The sequence below is a fragment of the Hyposmocoma kahamanoa genome, unplaced genomic scaffold (assembly GCF_003589595.1).
Source record: "Hyposmocoma kahamanoa isolate Upper Pololo Valley unplaced genomic scaffold, ASM358959v1 95, whole genome shotgun sequence".
NCBI classification, from domain to species: domain Eukaryota; kingdom Metazoa; phylum Arthropoda; class Insecta; order Lepidoptera; family Cosmopterigidae; genus Hyposmocoma; species Hyposmocoma kahamanoa.
This window is the reverse complement of record NW_020654972.1, coordinates 11610271-11627108: the sequence shown is the minus strand read 5'-3', so window position 1 is coordinate 11627108 and position 16838 is coordinate 11610271. Positions and strand designations below refer to the sequence as shown.

The 16838-nt window shown below is 37.7% G+C and overlaps 1 protein-coding gene across 1 annotated transcript; it reads right to left on the bottom strand.

Moving 5' to 3' along the window:
* Positions 1–3639: 3639 nt before the first annotated feature.
* Positions 3640–15331, bottom strand: LOC113238164 (protein maelstrom homolog). The gene is made up of 10 exons (XM_026474921.1): positions 15003–15331; positions 13483–13684; positions 13049–13192; positions 12777–12877; positions 12555–12684; positions 11496–11659; positions 11275–11418; positions 8109–8162; positions 6710–6793; positions 3640–3676 (listed from the first exon to the last, which is right to left on the bottom strand). The coding sequence occupies exons 1-8, from the start codon at positions 15129–15131 to the stop codon at positions 8127–8129; spliced, it is 1050 nt and encodes a 349-aa protein (XP_026330706.1). The 5' UTR covers positions 15132–15331; the 3' UTR covers positions 3640–3676; positions 6710–6793; positions 8109–8126.
* Positions 15332–16838: the final 1507 nt, after the last annotated feature.

Here is a 16838-nt window from a genome sequence, read left to right as displayed (position 1 = left end):
TAACGTTAAATAAATCTTAAACAAGTACTAAATAAATTACAATTCCTTTCAAAAGCACTCACCCTAGCACCCTGTTCCCGTAAGCCTTTACTATCTACCTACCTTTTAGGCTCTACTATTCGGACACGCGTCATGATCAGTTCTAGAATTGTTTCTTTTACGTAGAGCGTTTAGCCGTCTCGCTTTTTTATCTCTACAATGTCTTGCTTAAGTACAGTTGAAAAGAAAAAATAAATGCAGTCGAAGTAATTTTAATTATATATTACCATACATTGTATTGTGTCATGACTACGAGTAGTCAGGTCTCAGTACAATATTAGTAGCTTTAATACACGTATTCATAGTGAGGATATGAAAGTCAAGTTGTTTATGTCAATGATTTGACTGTAATATTTATTTTTAGACTACTAAAAAGTATGCAATTACATCTCAAAGGTAAATATTTAGACAAGTTGTTAATCTTAATTTAACGAGGTACTCGGAATGAGGTAATTGTAATTGCAGTGAGAAATAAAAATTATTTTACAAATATTATTGAATGTTTTACATTTTTGTTATGGCGGTGCTATACCAGACTTTACGTGAAGCGTGAACACCACTGTTATCACAGGACAATAGACATCTCGAAGAATAGGGAACAATTTCAGTTTTTCAACATTTTACTTTACGACTAAAAATATACTAATTATTACTAATCTGCATAGATCTTGGTATAAAAGTTATTTGTATTTTGAAGTGGGCAACAAGAGGGGTTCCTATTTAACTACAGCCCAATACGCATGAGGTGAACGCTTTACTGCCCGTTGCGTCTGGATTTCTTTTTTAATTATGTAGGTAGAAATTTGTTTACATCACATCCAGGACCACACGATAAATTCAAAATAAAATTCTCGATCGAAGTTGGAATTTTATTCGTTTGAACCAATATTCCTACGTGTGTGGTCAAAATTTAATTCTAAACACGTGTATACAAAATAAATCTTTTTTCTATTTATATTAAAGACCTTGTGGCTCCGTCGAATGATTTTAATACAATAATGTAACACTTTATTTGTTTTCTGCAAAACTAAATCGTATTGTAGATAATAGCCAGCGTTAGTCAATCCTTCTTCTTTCTGAATTGTTGCATACTTCTTAGGTAATAACAAAAGTAGTAAACATAACTTTAAATAAAGGACATAGTTTACGTTAAGGTACATTATTTCTCTCAATAAGTTGTACTTAGGACATATATATGTATTTAGTAGATATCGGAATCGCAAGGGTATATTCATTTAAACTAGAAGTAATTCACGTAGAGTAAATAATACCTCCCTCTGAAATCGTGGAAAGATTAAAAAAAACAAAACAGTTAAATGTTTACTTACAATTACAAAACTTTTGCTCTTAACACACTATCGTAGAAAGGTAATTGCTACTTACACATAAAAAATATAAAATAAAAACAATATAATGATTCCAAGATTTCAGATGGAGGTATCCACTCCTTGATATTTTTGCGTAAATATACTTTGCCCATTCCAATCTTATGTAACCAGTAATCAATTTCCCAGGGAAATAAGAGAGGCAACACTCGCAAATGTATCAATCATATCACATTTAACGACTCCTGTGTACTTAACTGACGACATCAGCACGGTCAACAACAGATAAAGCGCAACAAACACATCTCGTGTCCTAAAAGACTAGGTGGATGAAAGTTATATTACAACGTCGAACATCAAATTCTAAATCGGATTATAATTGTTCCCATCAACATCGTAAGTTCGTGTTTTCGTGATAAAAAGCGACGATCTGGACGCACAGTAAGTTGGTTTGCTTATGGAACAAGTAAGCTATTAGGGCCAGAGCAAACGGCGGACGGCGGGGGAGAGCAACGAAGAGGTCTTTTGCCCGCCAGCGCTCACTGATAACTGATATCCCTTACGATAACGCGAGCGTCTGCCAGCCTACAGCAGAGCCTGCTGACATGCCTCCAGTCGCTCGGATTGGAATCTCTTCTACCAGGGACAATTCCATGGTATACCGGTGCCTCCCGCCGGGGTATCCTCTATCATGATCTTCAATACTGTAGAGAGAAATGCGCTGCGAAACTCCGAGCTTTCATAAATTTTCATAGTATCAAATATATGTACGTTGTTAAATATCATGTCCCCTGCTTTTCCATCCGCCGATTTGCGCTGCACTTTATACTGTAATAATGTTCAATAGAACAAAATCGTGCCCCAAACCTCTTATTGCTTATTGTTAAATTTCAGTAAATTGGCTTATGCACTACTGAATATATGTATTTGCATCTAGTATATGGTAATGGAACTTCAAAAGGTGCATATCAGCTGTTTATATAATAAGATGTAGTATGATAATAGCAAACGTTATTGGATTTAAATAAGGTCAATTTTTAGCGAAAACGTTTTGTCTAATTTCATTTGATAATTGCATCTAATCAAAACACTGTTAGGCTCAACTCACACTGGCGCAGAGTCGAAGCGTCGTGTCGCGTCATGTTTTTCGCCTATAGTATATTCATCTCTATTTTGCCATTATTAACATACAAATTTGTGTTATGCAAATATGGAAACGGGCGTCGACGCTTGGATGCAGTCGAGCGGCTTTGCGCGTCGACGCGCGTCACTTGAACGCAGGAGTGGCCAGTGTGGCATTAGTGCGCCCTAAAGTCGCACTGATGTCGACGCGCGTGAGTTGAGCCTTATCTTTTAAAGTATGTAATGTGAGATCAAGTTTACAAGCGTGTACGTTTGGCGACAACGCTTATCGACTAGTTTGTTATTTACATGGGTTTGGGTTTTTGGAGTATAACGTGGAGCATTGCTTGCAAGTCTACACTACCAGTTTCATTACTCCACCAAAAACAAATCCATTTTATATGCTGCATTAACAACGCAATGAGTTAAAAAAAAAACAGACATCGTAATTTGTTAGATTTAGACTACTTGAACAGAAATTGATCAAATTTCTGTTCGAATAGTCTTTGCAAGGAAATAACTTTTGAAATCGTTATACTTTTGACATCATTTACAGTAGAAATCGCGTACCGGTGTAGCTGTATTAGCAAGTTTTTTTCCGAATCCAAATAAAACTTACGTTTGTTTTAACGTGTAGTTAACGCGTTTACGATTAAGTAGTAAAAGGGCGCAGTAGTTTTCAATAAGCGGAACAAAATTTATCTTAAAAAAGTATGAAATCGATGAATTTTTTGTTCAAACACGACATCTGCTGTTGTGCAGTGCTTTGGGAACTTTTATATCCCAATTTATGATCACACCTTTTACACATAGTAAGATTTATAGACACACGATTCCTTCCAGACACAAACCCTGTGTTATTAAATGAGTGACACCGAGCAGAAGCTGTTACGTTTAATCTTTTATTGACCGCACTTACATATAAAAAGGTTGACAAGTTACCATGACCAACAAGTTACCATTACCATTGGATGGTGGCGCTTCTATCGACTTTCTTTTACCATCAGTCTTGCCGGGGTCTTATTATTTAAACATTATTTAAGGGGTCAAGTTGTCAGATTTTCCAATAACATTTATCGAATTACAATGTGTAATGCTACATGAGTGACGCTTAATACTATATTATATTTGGCATTTTCGTTCTTCGACTTACTGCATATTCATGCGGCTGAAGCTGGCCTGTCCACGACCTGCGCACGCGCAAAAAAGATAAGTATGCACTTTCGTACCACTACCACTTCGTCTATCTACATTTGCATACGGCAGGTCAAAAATATAGGTGGACACTCTGGTATGAGGTTGAAGCGTTCGTATAGTCCATTTCACATAGGATGGGTAAGTGACATTTCAAATGTTTACGTTACATGCATCCTATTTTTAATTACTCTCACAATTGTTACAAAAAGAAACAGTAAATTTGTTACAATAGACCAAAAGCAAACAATATTTGTGTCAATCGTAATATTGAGTAAAATTTAATTTATAAAGTAGATAGAAACTGAAATGATAAAGATAAAAATAAGTTACCGGGTTATATGCATGGGTCATTTTCTTTTGTTTTGAGCTTTGCCTGATGTTTTTGGATTAATTGTTCAACGGACTTGTAACGAATTAGTGTGAAGCTTGGTACTTTATTCCCAGAAAAATTTAACCAGCCTCAATTGTTTTGCTAGATATGAGCTTGAAATAAAGAGCTAAGCTAAATAATTTAAAAAAAAATTGTGACCTGCATTTTTTATTTATTTATTTTTAAAACAAAAGTGTGGTAGATATGTTAAATTAATTCCAGCAACACGGCGATACAAAAAAGTCCAAAAAGAAGCAACACTTTAACGCTAAAATATTGAAAATCATAATTCTGATTGGCTAATTAAATTGCAACAAGAATGACCTTGACATCTGATCTGACAATATTTTTTTATGGCATTGGCCACTTGCCATATTAGCAGAAAATTACATAAAAATCCGTTCCGTTCCATGGGTTTGCGTTCCGTTTTAGTTTACATAGTATTAAAAACGCTAAAGATTTTCTGGAAACTGCAGGTCAAAAATAATTTGTTTTTAATTCAGACTTTCTATATTTTGAGAGCTCTTTACAAAATACCAACTAATAGACTGGTTAAATTTTCCATTTATTTTAGTACCACTAAAGGAACAACTCCTTTTGTTTCGTTGCTGTTGATTTTATGCTTTTTTGTTGACTTTTTGTTCGGGTTTTGTTGATTTTTTCAATTATTGTATAGTTTTTTAGTAACTTAGTAACATAATAACTGTCTATTTTGTTAATTCCTTGTTCTTAAACTATTAGTCTTTAAATCGATTCTCTCTTCGTTATAAACTATCTCGATAAGATATACAAATCACTACATCTCTAGAAACGTAAAATCTCAAACGTCACGGAACCCATGCTATGCGAAATGGACTATAATAACACAAGTGTGTTGGATTCAATACTAACCATCATCATTGTTGCGATGGCGCCTGCCTGCTTCCAGAAATGGTAATGGCATTGTTTGTATAGGAAGAGAGGAAATTTGTACATTAAAGAATGTTTACAAAAACTGAGGTGTAAACCATTTTAGAGCGAAAGTGGTATAAATAATTATAATAACAGTTAAATGCATTAAAATACAATGAATTATTCAATGATTTACAGTTAACAGAATGTCAAGCGAATACACTTTTGTTCCAATATCGCCTCCAGTGCAACGAAATAAGATCCGTCAATATGTAGCGTGATGTGTTGTCCTTTGTATGTACATTGTTCCAATGAACTTTTTTTGTTCGTGTCCTAATTAGATTATTAATTTGGTAACACGGAATCAGAAACTCCTCCCCGTAGCCATTGTTTCAATAATGTTTATGGTACATAAACAGGTAAACAAACGGCCCACCTGACGGAAAGCAAGTATCGCTTTGTGCAGTTGTATAAATGTATGTAAACACTTTATTGTACAACAAAACAAATAACAAATTTAAGAATCAAATATACAGGCTGTATATTTGGAAGTGGGACATACTTATAGAGTGCGTTATATTCCTGATTCTAAACCCAAAGAAATAATAAACTAATGAACTTAAACTTTACAAAAAATATTTTTTAATTTTTTTTATCGACTACTACTTGAGCACAACATTAGTTATCGAAATCTATGCACATCACTATTATTGCTCCGACGCAGCGGCGAAAAGCAAAGCACAGGTCGGGGGTAAGGACGCGGGCGCATACGCGAAATTGCTCAGTCCACGCGCGACCTTGATCTAATGAAGACACGTAAATTATTTGTCCTTCCGCTCGCCCGATCGCCGCAAAATGGGTATTTATTCTAACGTGGAATTGACGGAGATGGTGCGACTTTACGCAATAAGTGATGATGGTGTGAGGCAAGCTATTGAAATGTTCCCAATCGGCGTTTACACAGAGGAGGTGGACAGTGTCGAAGCGTTGCGTGAGAGGATTATCTCAGCATTTTATACTGTGAGACAAAATGTGTTTGTGTTGTACAATTTAAAACAAAATTTACTATGCCGTGCTAGACTATGCATTGTGGAAAACGGTGGACATTTTGAACACTTGCTCCGTACCACGTAAGTGTAAATAAACTGTAAATAACTAAAAAATCACACACAATGATTTCACATTTTTAACTACGCCAAAAACCTCAATTCTTATTAAATGATAACTACTTACTAAATCATAAACTTATATTTTTTAGTACGTAAAACATTTCGATGATAGTTCAAATAAAAAACAATTAACATAAGCTAAAACGTAAATGTCAAATCATTGTTATTGTTGCTGTCTCACTCGGCGCTCGCTTGGTAGCATTCCCATTGCACTCGAAATCAAGCGTAAAGGAATCGGTTTATTCCTATCTACACTTCAAAACACATTTGTTGATTTATTTTTTGTTACATTCCATATCCTAATTTTATTTTAGTCTATGTTAAGTTGTAACATGATTTACTATGACATGTATGAATATGTCTCACTTTCAAATATACAGCCTGTATATGAATAAAACGTTAGTGTACAAAGGCGAGCTTATCCCATAAAGGGTTTTCTTCCGGCTAACTTTACCATTAGCCGCAGCATCAATATCACAAATGTCCTCTGAAATATAATACATACGTAGATGCCACGTGCCCCTAGGGTAGTCAGAGGCTACGGCTCCGTGGGAAACTAGTTGACATAATAATGAATAATAAAAAAGTGCATTCACCTCGTCCACGCGAGGAAGAGAGCGACGGGAACTCCGAGTCGGAGTCGAGCGACAGCTCCGGCGGCGCCGCGAAGTCGCGCGAGTCTGCAGGGGCAGGGGCGAGGTTATTCCATTTGCAAGGCTATCATAACAGCACATTGTGTATTAAGGGCGGTAAGGAATTACTATCGAGGGTCTTGGACTTCAACGACTTCATCTCAGCTCGTTAACGCCCTCCGCTAACGCTCCTCTTTTGCAGCCAGCCAATTGGTCCTGTGCGAATCTCATCCACCATCTTCCGGCCTCCCGGACGATATCGTCAGACGAGCTAGAAGGTGGTTTCCAGCCAGGGTCGTTAGGATTTGGCAGCCGGATCTCTGCCTGAGATTCTTCGCACCCTCTCTTCAACGACTTCAGGTTTGTAATTTTTTACCGCCCGTGCTACATATACCGTTTTTCCACCACATTTGCGAGGAAATAAATATAATGATAATTTATTTCTTGTATGAATAATTATCGTTTCACGACACAATTACAGATGATATTCTTCCATAAAGGGGGCATTCATTATCCTGCATTGCAGTACGGGTTATGAATGTAGTCGCAGCGCGTAAGCCATCCTGCAATGCGTCCTGCGAAACTCCATACGTGGGCCATACGCAGGATAGTGTGTGAGCAGTTTCCTACGCGGTGGACTGCCATACAGGTAGTGAATGGGCCGTTATGGATAATACAACTCGAGCTAAAATATTATAAGAGGCACAGACGCATGCAGCCACATTGTATTAAATATAAAATAAATAATTTCCAAATTCTGAAAATACTGCAGAACTTGAAATCACAAATAGTTAAATTGCAAATATTTAGTTTTTTATGCTTCGAGCTTACGCGAAATATGTATATATTTAGATTTTTCGAGCATAAAAGCTTTTTTCTTGAATACAAATCCATAGGGCGATAATGCAATGAAAAAGGCCGTGTGCATAATTTAGGACATTACAACCGACTTTGTCTGCTTGTTTTGGCATTGTTTACGAGCAAGTGTGATGAAATAATATATTACCTATCTCTACGCTGCATTTCCTAATATCCTTAGCTCATATTGCTTCAGTGCACCAGACCATAGCCTTCATCTTGTCTTTAGACGAAACCTAATCGCTTCCGCTCGGACCAGCGCCGATGCGAAACGCATGTCTTTTTCTCTTTATTGCACGAGCATAAAGCTTTTTTAGGCCGGCTTGATGCGATTATGTCAATAAATGAGGTGGCCACCGCCACCGCCCTTAATCTTTTCAACCATGTGGAGCACGGATATTTTTATATCATAGTGCTTAAAACTCACTTATTTTGAATAATAAAAACTAAAATAGACATATTCTATGACAGGTATATCCTTGAACGAGTGCGACATTTTACTTACAATTAGTGGCGGGCAGTCTCAACGGCGCGTGGGTGCGTTTCTCTTTTTTTGAAGCTGAAACAGACACCGGTGTTTAGGTATATAAAAATTAAATTCTTAAGAACTATGGCAAACAATTTAGAACAGCAACGGTAATAAATACTAGAAAACCTGATAGACTGGTGCTAGGTTGCTGTCTTTAGACTGTATTATTTTAAAGAAATTGTTGGTTGCCCACACCAAAAATATAGTGACGGATCGAAAGTCTAAAGAATTGATTTTTGGAGACACTGAATCAATTTACAATATCGTAGTGCACATAATAGTAGTTTTTGTCACTATTACATAAAGAAAGGCGAATTTTAATGCCCGAGTGTGGGTTTCTTAAAAACATCTCACGCGTGTTTTAATGCTTAATTATGTACAGTTACATACGCTGCTTTATCTACACACATATTATAAGCTCTCTGCGATGTGTTCAGGAACCGCATGTTACCACTGGCGAAATGGCGGCAAATTAAAACTTTTTGAATACAGTTGCTCAAAACGTGGTATTTTTCGTACTATAAATCGTGCCGAAAGTTGGATTTTTTGGCACCAGTGCTTTTTAGTTTTCCATTTCTTCTTCTGTTGTTTCAAGTCTTACACATATAACTAAGAGGTTGTATATTTATGTGCTTTGTGACTAGTCATTCGTCATTAAAACTTATATTTACTTACAAACATCTTATTTGTTTAAATTGCAAAGGTGTTTTATAACACAACGGGTTACTTTTAAAAATACCAAAATATTTTCCATAAAGATGGCTAATTGAGCATTAACAACGACCGGAGGTGAGTATTACGCGAGACCGCTGCGCTGCGAGTCGCGCCTCTAAAATATACTGTTTTAATTTACTTTCAATGTAGTTTTTTCGCAACTGTATTAAAAAACGTCGTTTGATACACGTACGGATTTGTCATTTTCACTTGTCTCGAGTCTTCAGAAGCCTCGAGACTCGTGAATAATAACTAACTTCCGCACTTGTATCAACTTCAACTTTTGTATCTATGGCTCCGTCGTTTTGCGCGATTTCGCCAATGTCAGGGTTGAAAGACATGTCGTGCGGTGGTGAGATAGATTGCCGGTTATTAAAATAGTTAGGCGGAAAAATAACTATTTCTCACGCATGTCACACAACCGTAGTTTTTATTTCTAATTCATAGACAAACTAGAATCGGCCCCAACTATCATATCGTTCGATATCAAGCAACGTGTGAATTTTTTGAAAATTGTTCTCTATTGACATTTCATTTCGAATAAAACTTCATCTCGACTGATATTGGAATTGAGGCCCAATCAAATGGTTTTGCTTTTCAGAGATGTTCGAAATTTGAATATCATAATAAAATCGAATTCAATGCTTATGAGGCAATAAAAACATTTTCACAGACAATAAATTTGTTTTAACAAAACAGTTTACCATTATGATGGTCGTCGAATATATCTTATGAAGAATTGTATTTGTGTTGAATAACCTAGGCAAAATAGTTATTCACAATGACACCTTCCTCCCGTTCTCCGTTTGAAAGAATTACTGTGAAATATGAAATTCTCGACCAAATCTAGAGACAACGTCCAGTATGATGCTCCATTCAAGAGTATTATTCATTTGACAGTAATAGTTCCGGGTGGAGAACGGGATAGGCCCCCAGAAGCCTTCGAATTCACTTAAGGCGCGCAAGAAGGTATACTCGTTTCAATCCATTTTAAACAAAAAGTAAACAAACAAGTCGCTGACGGTTTAGTGATGGCCAATTGTAATGCCAACTGAAATCGATGAATTGATTGAATGAATCGATTTGTTTATTTGAATCACATTAGCGGTTTTTCTTACACGAAAACAGTGAAAATATATAACCTATAAAAATATATATATCAAATTTACGAAATTTTAATTTTAAATGCTCCTTCAAACCCTTACGCTTAGATACTCGGTTGATTGTGATTGGAATTTTCGATTTACTAATCGATTACAAAAACTTTTATTGAATGGACCGAATGTTTTTTTCATACAGCGCTATGCAAAAAAAAATATTGTTGGAAAAAGTGACGAGATATCAAGTCGAAATCTTCGAAATGTACGCGAAAGTGTCACTTATTCGATTTATCGAGCGATCGCTTTAGAATTTGAACCAAACAAGTTTGTTTAGTTTTTGTTTAAAATGGATTGAACAGACGATACGAGACGTACTGTCGGAGAAGAGGCTGCAGCGCGTGAAGTCCAGGTCGCGCGAGGAGTCGCGCGTGGAGTCCAGGGTGGAGTCGGCGCCCCCCGCCGCCCCCGCCCCCGCCGCCGCCCCCGCGCCCACCCGCAGCGCGCGCGCCTCGCGCGAGTGCGTCTCGCGCCACGTCAGGATGCTCTGCGGGCACGGCGCAGACACCGCTAGTAGGGCCCGTGCGTTATCCCGCAGAACCGCGAGGCGGGTTAACGGACGCGTCACAATATTCCACGTACGGTCGTCACAGTGCGAGAGGAGATAGTATGCAACTATGAAGGCAATCAACGGAACAGGAAACTGACAATTATTACCTTCTTGGGTTAAAAACATACATTATTTAGTGAAATGCCAACTGTCGGACGGGAGATACTGACACGTCAAGAAAAGTGTAAGCCAGGACTACCACTACATACAAATGTATTGGCAAGATCTCTGGCCGACGAAAAGCATCTAGCTGGCTTGAGTCGTTTGAAAAAGTCAAGAATACTGGGGAGTTGAATGAAGGGAAAATGAAATTTAATAACTAAGAAAGAAAAGAGTCACAGGACTCTTTATTCCAAACGACATAAAACCTTAACGCAAAAAACTTTTACATTGTAAGAGCTTTTATTTATTAGAAATTTCTTCAAGTCCTTTAAAAAATATTTGTTGTTTGGTTAATTTTTTATACTCTCCGGAAGTCTGTCATATACTTTTATTGACGTGGTGCACGGGCTAGAGAAATGCCTATTTAATCTAGAATATGGTATTACCGATCTGTTTCTATTTCGAAATGCAAATTTCTAGTATATAGATACAAGGGAGAATCGGGATTTAGCGTTTGATAAGTAATCGCGCTATATTTGTGAGAACTGTAATGAATTCGTGTTGTGTGGCGAAGAGACCAGGCGCACCAGTTTTAAGGTGTGTTTTTGGAATGACTCACGTCGACGTCGAAGTCGGCGGGCACGTGCGTGCCGGGCAGCGCCTCGACGCCCAGCAGCGGGCAGCACCAGTCCATGACGGTGTAGGCCCAGCGCTTGACGCGCGACGACGTGCACTGCACGGCCAGCTCGCCCCGCTCGTGCATCTGCACACAAGTGGCCGTGAGCGGGGAACGACCCCCCGCCCCGCCCCGCCCCGCCCCGCCCCCGCGCCTCCGCGCACCTCGCAGCCCAGCTCCGGCGTGTACTTGAAGCTGTCCTTCTTCAGCTGCACCAGCGCCAGCGACTCCTTGGGGAAGCCCTCGTCGGTGCCGCCGGCCGCGGTGTTGGCCACCATGAACAGCAGCGTGTCCAGCTTGTATACTCGGAACTGGTTGTCGTCTTCGCCTGTTGCGACAATCCAACGAGCGCTGCTCAAAATTCGCAATACTTTGTTCCAAATAAATACGATACTACCTTGCGTATTACGGGCGGTAAATAAGGAACTACGAACGAGACTCTCTCAGAAACCCGAAGTCGAAGACCGAGGGCTTTCGGAGTCGAGGTTCGTAATTCCCGTACCGCCCGTCAAACGTACAATATTTTTCATCACGCTTGCACGTAAATATTATGATTGCGTGCAGGCTAACTCGACTACAATGCCCCGAATAAAACCCTCGAGCCTTTTTTCCTCATTGCAGCCACGGTCGTGTAATGAGAAAAAATGGCTCGTGTTGGGCGTAAAGGCGCATTATGCCCAAATTAGCTTGCAATCAATTATACTATTTACGTGCAAGTGTGATGAAGCGTACATGCGTGTAAAGTTTGGTATGAAGCAATAGTAACACTTACCAAAATAATATTCTGACCTGTCGTATTCAAAAAGGACTAACACGCGCATTCCCGCCTTCAGACTGACGTTCGCAACAAATTAATAAATGACAAGAATAAAGTAATAAATTCGCAGATATGCCAATCGCGTGCACAGCAGCCGACGTTTAACTATACTTAGACTATCCATTTTCGAAACTAAGCAAGAGTCCTATAACCGGATACCGAATACTCGGACAGTAATCATAAAAATATATAAGTATACATACAATAATTCAGTACCATCGGCTGGTATTGGTATATGGTAGTCCTTTATATTTGTATCTTTGGTTTAAAACCAAATTACTGCTCCGATCTACATTTAACCACATATTCATCCAAGACTTCAATTGCATGAACTCAAATTATCAGATCAGAGCGCCTTTGCACTATTCCGTCAATAGTGCAAAGGCGCCGAGGCCTCTGGACTGACCAACGCCAGAGCACAGGAACTGCAAGAAGTCCAGCACGGGCTCCACCTTGTCGGGCATAGTGAAGACGGGCGGCGGCGAGGGCATTTTCGCGTCCTGCTGCTTCAGGTAGTCGACCACGTTCGCCAGGACCTGTCACGGTGCCGCAGCGGGGTTAAGTTAATAATCAGTATGTTGTCAATAGGATATAACATAAAACAACCTTTCTGTCTTGTGTACAGTACCTGCATGTAGTTAGTAGGTTTGGAATGATCATCGGGCATTTCTAGTCCGTACTCCTGGCAGCCCAGCTTCACGTCCAGCGCGTACCCCACCGGAGGAATACCTACTCATTCAGAAAGACGCATTTCGTTAAAGATTAACAATCGTCACTAGAATAACCAACTAACTATTTACAAAACTGTATTACAAGAAATACTGGGCAAAGATATTGATTAATACCTGCACCAAAGGGTCTTTCTATTTTAGACATAATTTGTAAATTATGTATACTTACCTGGATTGATAAGCTCATGATATGTATTCTTAATGCCATCCTGCAGGGAGAACCGCAGCAGAGTGAACTCTCCTATGAGGTAGTGGGTGCTCGTCTTACAATAATAGTTCACGTCTATCAAATATATGTCCTCATTTGCGATACCTACATGAAAAATAAAAAAGATCTTGAAACTTTCAAAAAAGAAACAACTAGTGCTGGATACTCTGTGCACGTCTTCACTTTATGTATATCCACTACTCTAACACTTTGTTTTCCAAACTAGCAATACCTGTATTACTATTCTGGATTGAAGGCTAGCATTTTCTTAGACAGAGCAGTGGCAGTAAAGATGCTTTTTCAGTATATTGTTTAAAAATAAGTGGTTATCAATTGCCATCAACAAGCAAAATGTAATATGCAGTATATAGCTGAATATGCAGTTTTATACTAACTTTTATTGACACTTTTCTGCACAACAAAGTTATGAATGTCCTCTCGCTCAGCCTCCATGGCATCTTTGCGCTCTGCGTCTTGCTGCGCTATCTCCGCCAACGACACTCCGGTTGATGTGAACTTCTTCTCCGGGACATTCTGCTTCTGCTTTTGTACCTTCGCTATGGCTTCATACTTTGCTCGAAGTGGGGGTGGGGCGGACTACGCAAGTAATTTATGGAGCTGTTAGTTATTAATAATTTATCTATTTTACACGACTGTATTTTAAAAAAGGGATAAAAAGTTGAAATAATATGTTAAGAAAATGGAACACTAAGGTAATGACAGTGTAGATAAATATGGTTTATTAAAATAATAATTCAATAAAAGTCTTTTTTTATTAACCTATTATGTCTATATTTTTTGGTGAGCGGTTAAATACTACCCTTTTTGAACGAGATATTGAAACTAAAATACACTGTAAGTAATTATTAATACAAAGATCGAACACTCAGAAAAAATTCCTTCGATCCGGTCGGATTCGAACCAACGTCTTCTTGCATACCGTGCCAGACGCAAGCAAGAAGACGTCGGTTCGAATCCGACCGGATCGAAGGAATTTGTTCTGAGTGTTCAATCTTTGTATTAATAATTATAACAAACTAGTGGAGTAATTTCACAAAAAATAATTGAATATCAATACAATAAAAATTTAATTCATACACTGTAAGTTTTAAAATTTAGAAATTATTTTGACATAACATGGTACGCAGCAATACAGTCTTTTGGTTTGACAATTACAAGCGCAGAATACAGTAGTGTTGCGGGATGCCTGAGTTAGTGAAAACTATCAGATCGCGCAAATGTCGCAGGAGCAGAAGCCTACTAACATTTGTCACAGCTCTAATTTTAACAATAAAAAATGACATTCTATCATGTCAAACCAAACCACTGCAAGGTTCAATACAGTGTAATTTCATAACAACAAGTACCTTTTATCTGTGAATGTGGGAAATTAATATATTTGTTTTTCAATAGAAACAACTTACTTTGCAAAGTAAAACTATAATGGCAGTTAGATTTCTTTAATATCTTATGTACAACGTAAATTAAATGTATCTTTTTATGTTATTAATCTCAAAAATTGCAAAACGCCAAAAAATCTTTCACGCAGTTGTGTCTTGGTTTGACTTGGTAGATATAAGGTTTGGTCTCACATAGCTACATTTAATACAAATAAAAAAAAAAAGACATCAAATTATTCATGTTGGCAAAAAGCACAATTTTCGCTCTCTATAGTGCTAGAGATAGAGTTTAAATAATATTAATAATGGGGTAGACATGTATAGACTAAGAAATCACGAAATCAACAAAAAAAAAACTTATCGAGACTATTGTAGGTATAAATATATCATCAATAACAGTTTTCTTAGATGGACGTAATTTATCAGTCGGCTCGTAAACGAAGAAGAAAGCTTGAGGATTAAAAAACTGCTTCTATTAATAAGGGCTGTAGTAATAAAATCCTTTAAAATCTCACCGTCCAAGCAGGGCCGGCAGCATTTGCCACTTCTGCCATATTAGCATATACGGTGCCCTTCTTTCGTTGCTCTTCCTTGAAATCGATCATAAAATAATAAAAAGAATTTCTTGGTTGTTTTTTCGGCATCTTGATAAGCGATTTTTAGTTTTCTCCAAAGAGTCAGTAGCCCAGAACACTATACTGCCAGCACCACAAATTATAATTAATAGAAAGCTATCAGCACCGGCTACAAAATGAATTTGCGCCAACTTCAACTTCAACTTTTGTGTCTATGGCTCCGTCGTTTTGCGCGACGATTTTGCCAATGTCAGGGTTGCAAGACATGTGGAGCGATGGTGAATTTGCGCCAAATAAAATGTTAATCAACTATAGAGAATTACGACTTCGACCTTCGACTTCCATCACAAACTAACTAAACTAATAGAGATACTACGTATGGACTTCTATCGACTTTCATTAGGGATGAGTATAAATAAAATATGGATATATCAAAATAATCGATATATTTCAACGATGTTTTGCAACTCGAAATATGAAACATCGATAATTGTTTCGAGTATCAATTTCAATATGTTTAATCGCTGCCGCAGTAAGAGCTTTACGAATATTTGAAAATAATACCAATCTATCTTAGAGCACACCACACGGGTGGCGCTATCCACAGGCAGTCCCCTCTGTCAAAGTAAACGTAAATAAATACTAATTTTTAATCGATTTTTGTTTTCATTTCCATTATCGAATTCATCGCTGAAAGTGCTCCACGAAATAAGCTATGTTCACACTATGTTCATCGTACAAACCTGTAAAAATAACCCTGCTACATCCAATCTAGACAAGGATGGACTTGCGTTCCATATTATTATAATATTATATATATTTGTATCAAGGATCATATTGATTCAATTTATCGATTGTATTGAAAATATTAATTTCGAGTCATTCTAACATTTTGCAAATATGAAATATCGATATAAAAGGTCATATTGTAATATATATTATACGCTTAAAATTGGACCTTACGATTCACGAGAGTTTTTAGTGAACAAACGTAAAATATTGACATAAAACGGACAAAAATAATTGACGGGAATCCCGACTGGACTATCTACTATGCTGAACAGTTTCGACATCGAGAAAATTGGTTAGTCTACTTCGCATTTAACTCTGCTAGAAACCGCTTAAAAAACAATGTAACGATTTCTAGCCGAGTTGCCATAGTATTTTATTTGTATGAATACGGTATCTAAGTAACCATCAGGGTAGGCAGACACCACCGCCTCCACTAGCTACGATCCTGATAAATATCCATTGTCTCATTATCATGCATCATTGCTTTCATACACGCTCGTTGGTTAGCAGTAAGTGCTTTTACTTATTGTTGTTTAATAGTTTTTTATAACTTCAACACGGTCAAGCCTGTTAATTTAATTTCTCGAATTTACTTTAAAAGTACCTATATCTAATAGGTTACTACTGTCTTTGGGAAAAATATAAATATATCGGAATATCGATATATTTATATCGACAAATATCGGGACTGCTTGTAAATGTTATTACTGTGTGATATAGATATAGATAATTTTTATCAATCGTGCATTTCTAACTTTATTTTTTTTATATTTTGGCTTTGGCGGTCGACTATAAGCTGACGACGAATAGTAACAGTAGAGCTCTTTGCGTAAGGTGCTGGTGAAATTACAGGCACATGGGACTTGTCAACTTACAAAATGCCTCAGGCAGAGAACAAAAAGTAACGAGAATGGACACCCCCTAGCTTTAGATACCGCACCACGCCCCGCACATTGACGGTCACATTGACTGAACGGAAACAAG

What these genes read in the sequence shown, in the direction of transcription:
- LOC113238164 (XM_026474921.1), bottom strand. Translation starts at nt 15,131, where the DNA reads ATGCCGAAAAAACAACCAAGAAATTCTTTTTATTATTTTATGATCGAT. An exon ending in GCAGAAAAGTGTCAATAAAA is followed by an intron (nt 13,193 to 13,482) that starts GTTAGTATAAAA and finishes TTTTTCATGTAG; the next exon opens with GTATCGCAAATGAGGACATA. An exon ending in TCATGAGCTTATCAATCCAG is followed by an intron (nt 12,878 to 13,048) that starts GTAAGTATACAT and finishes CTGAATGAGTAG; the next exon opens with GTATTCCTCCGGTGGGGTAC.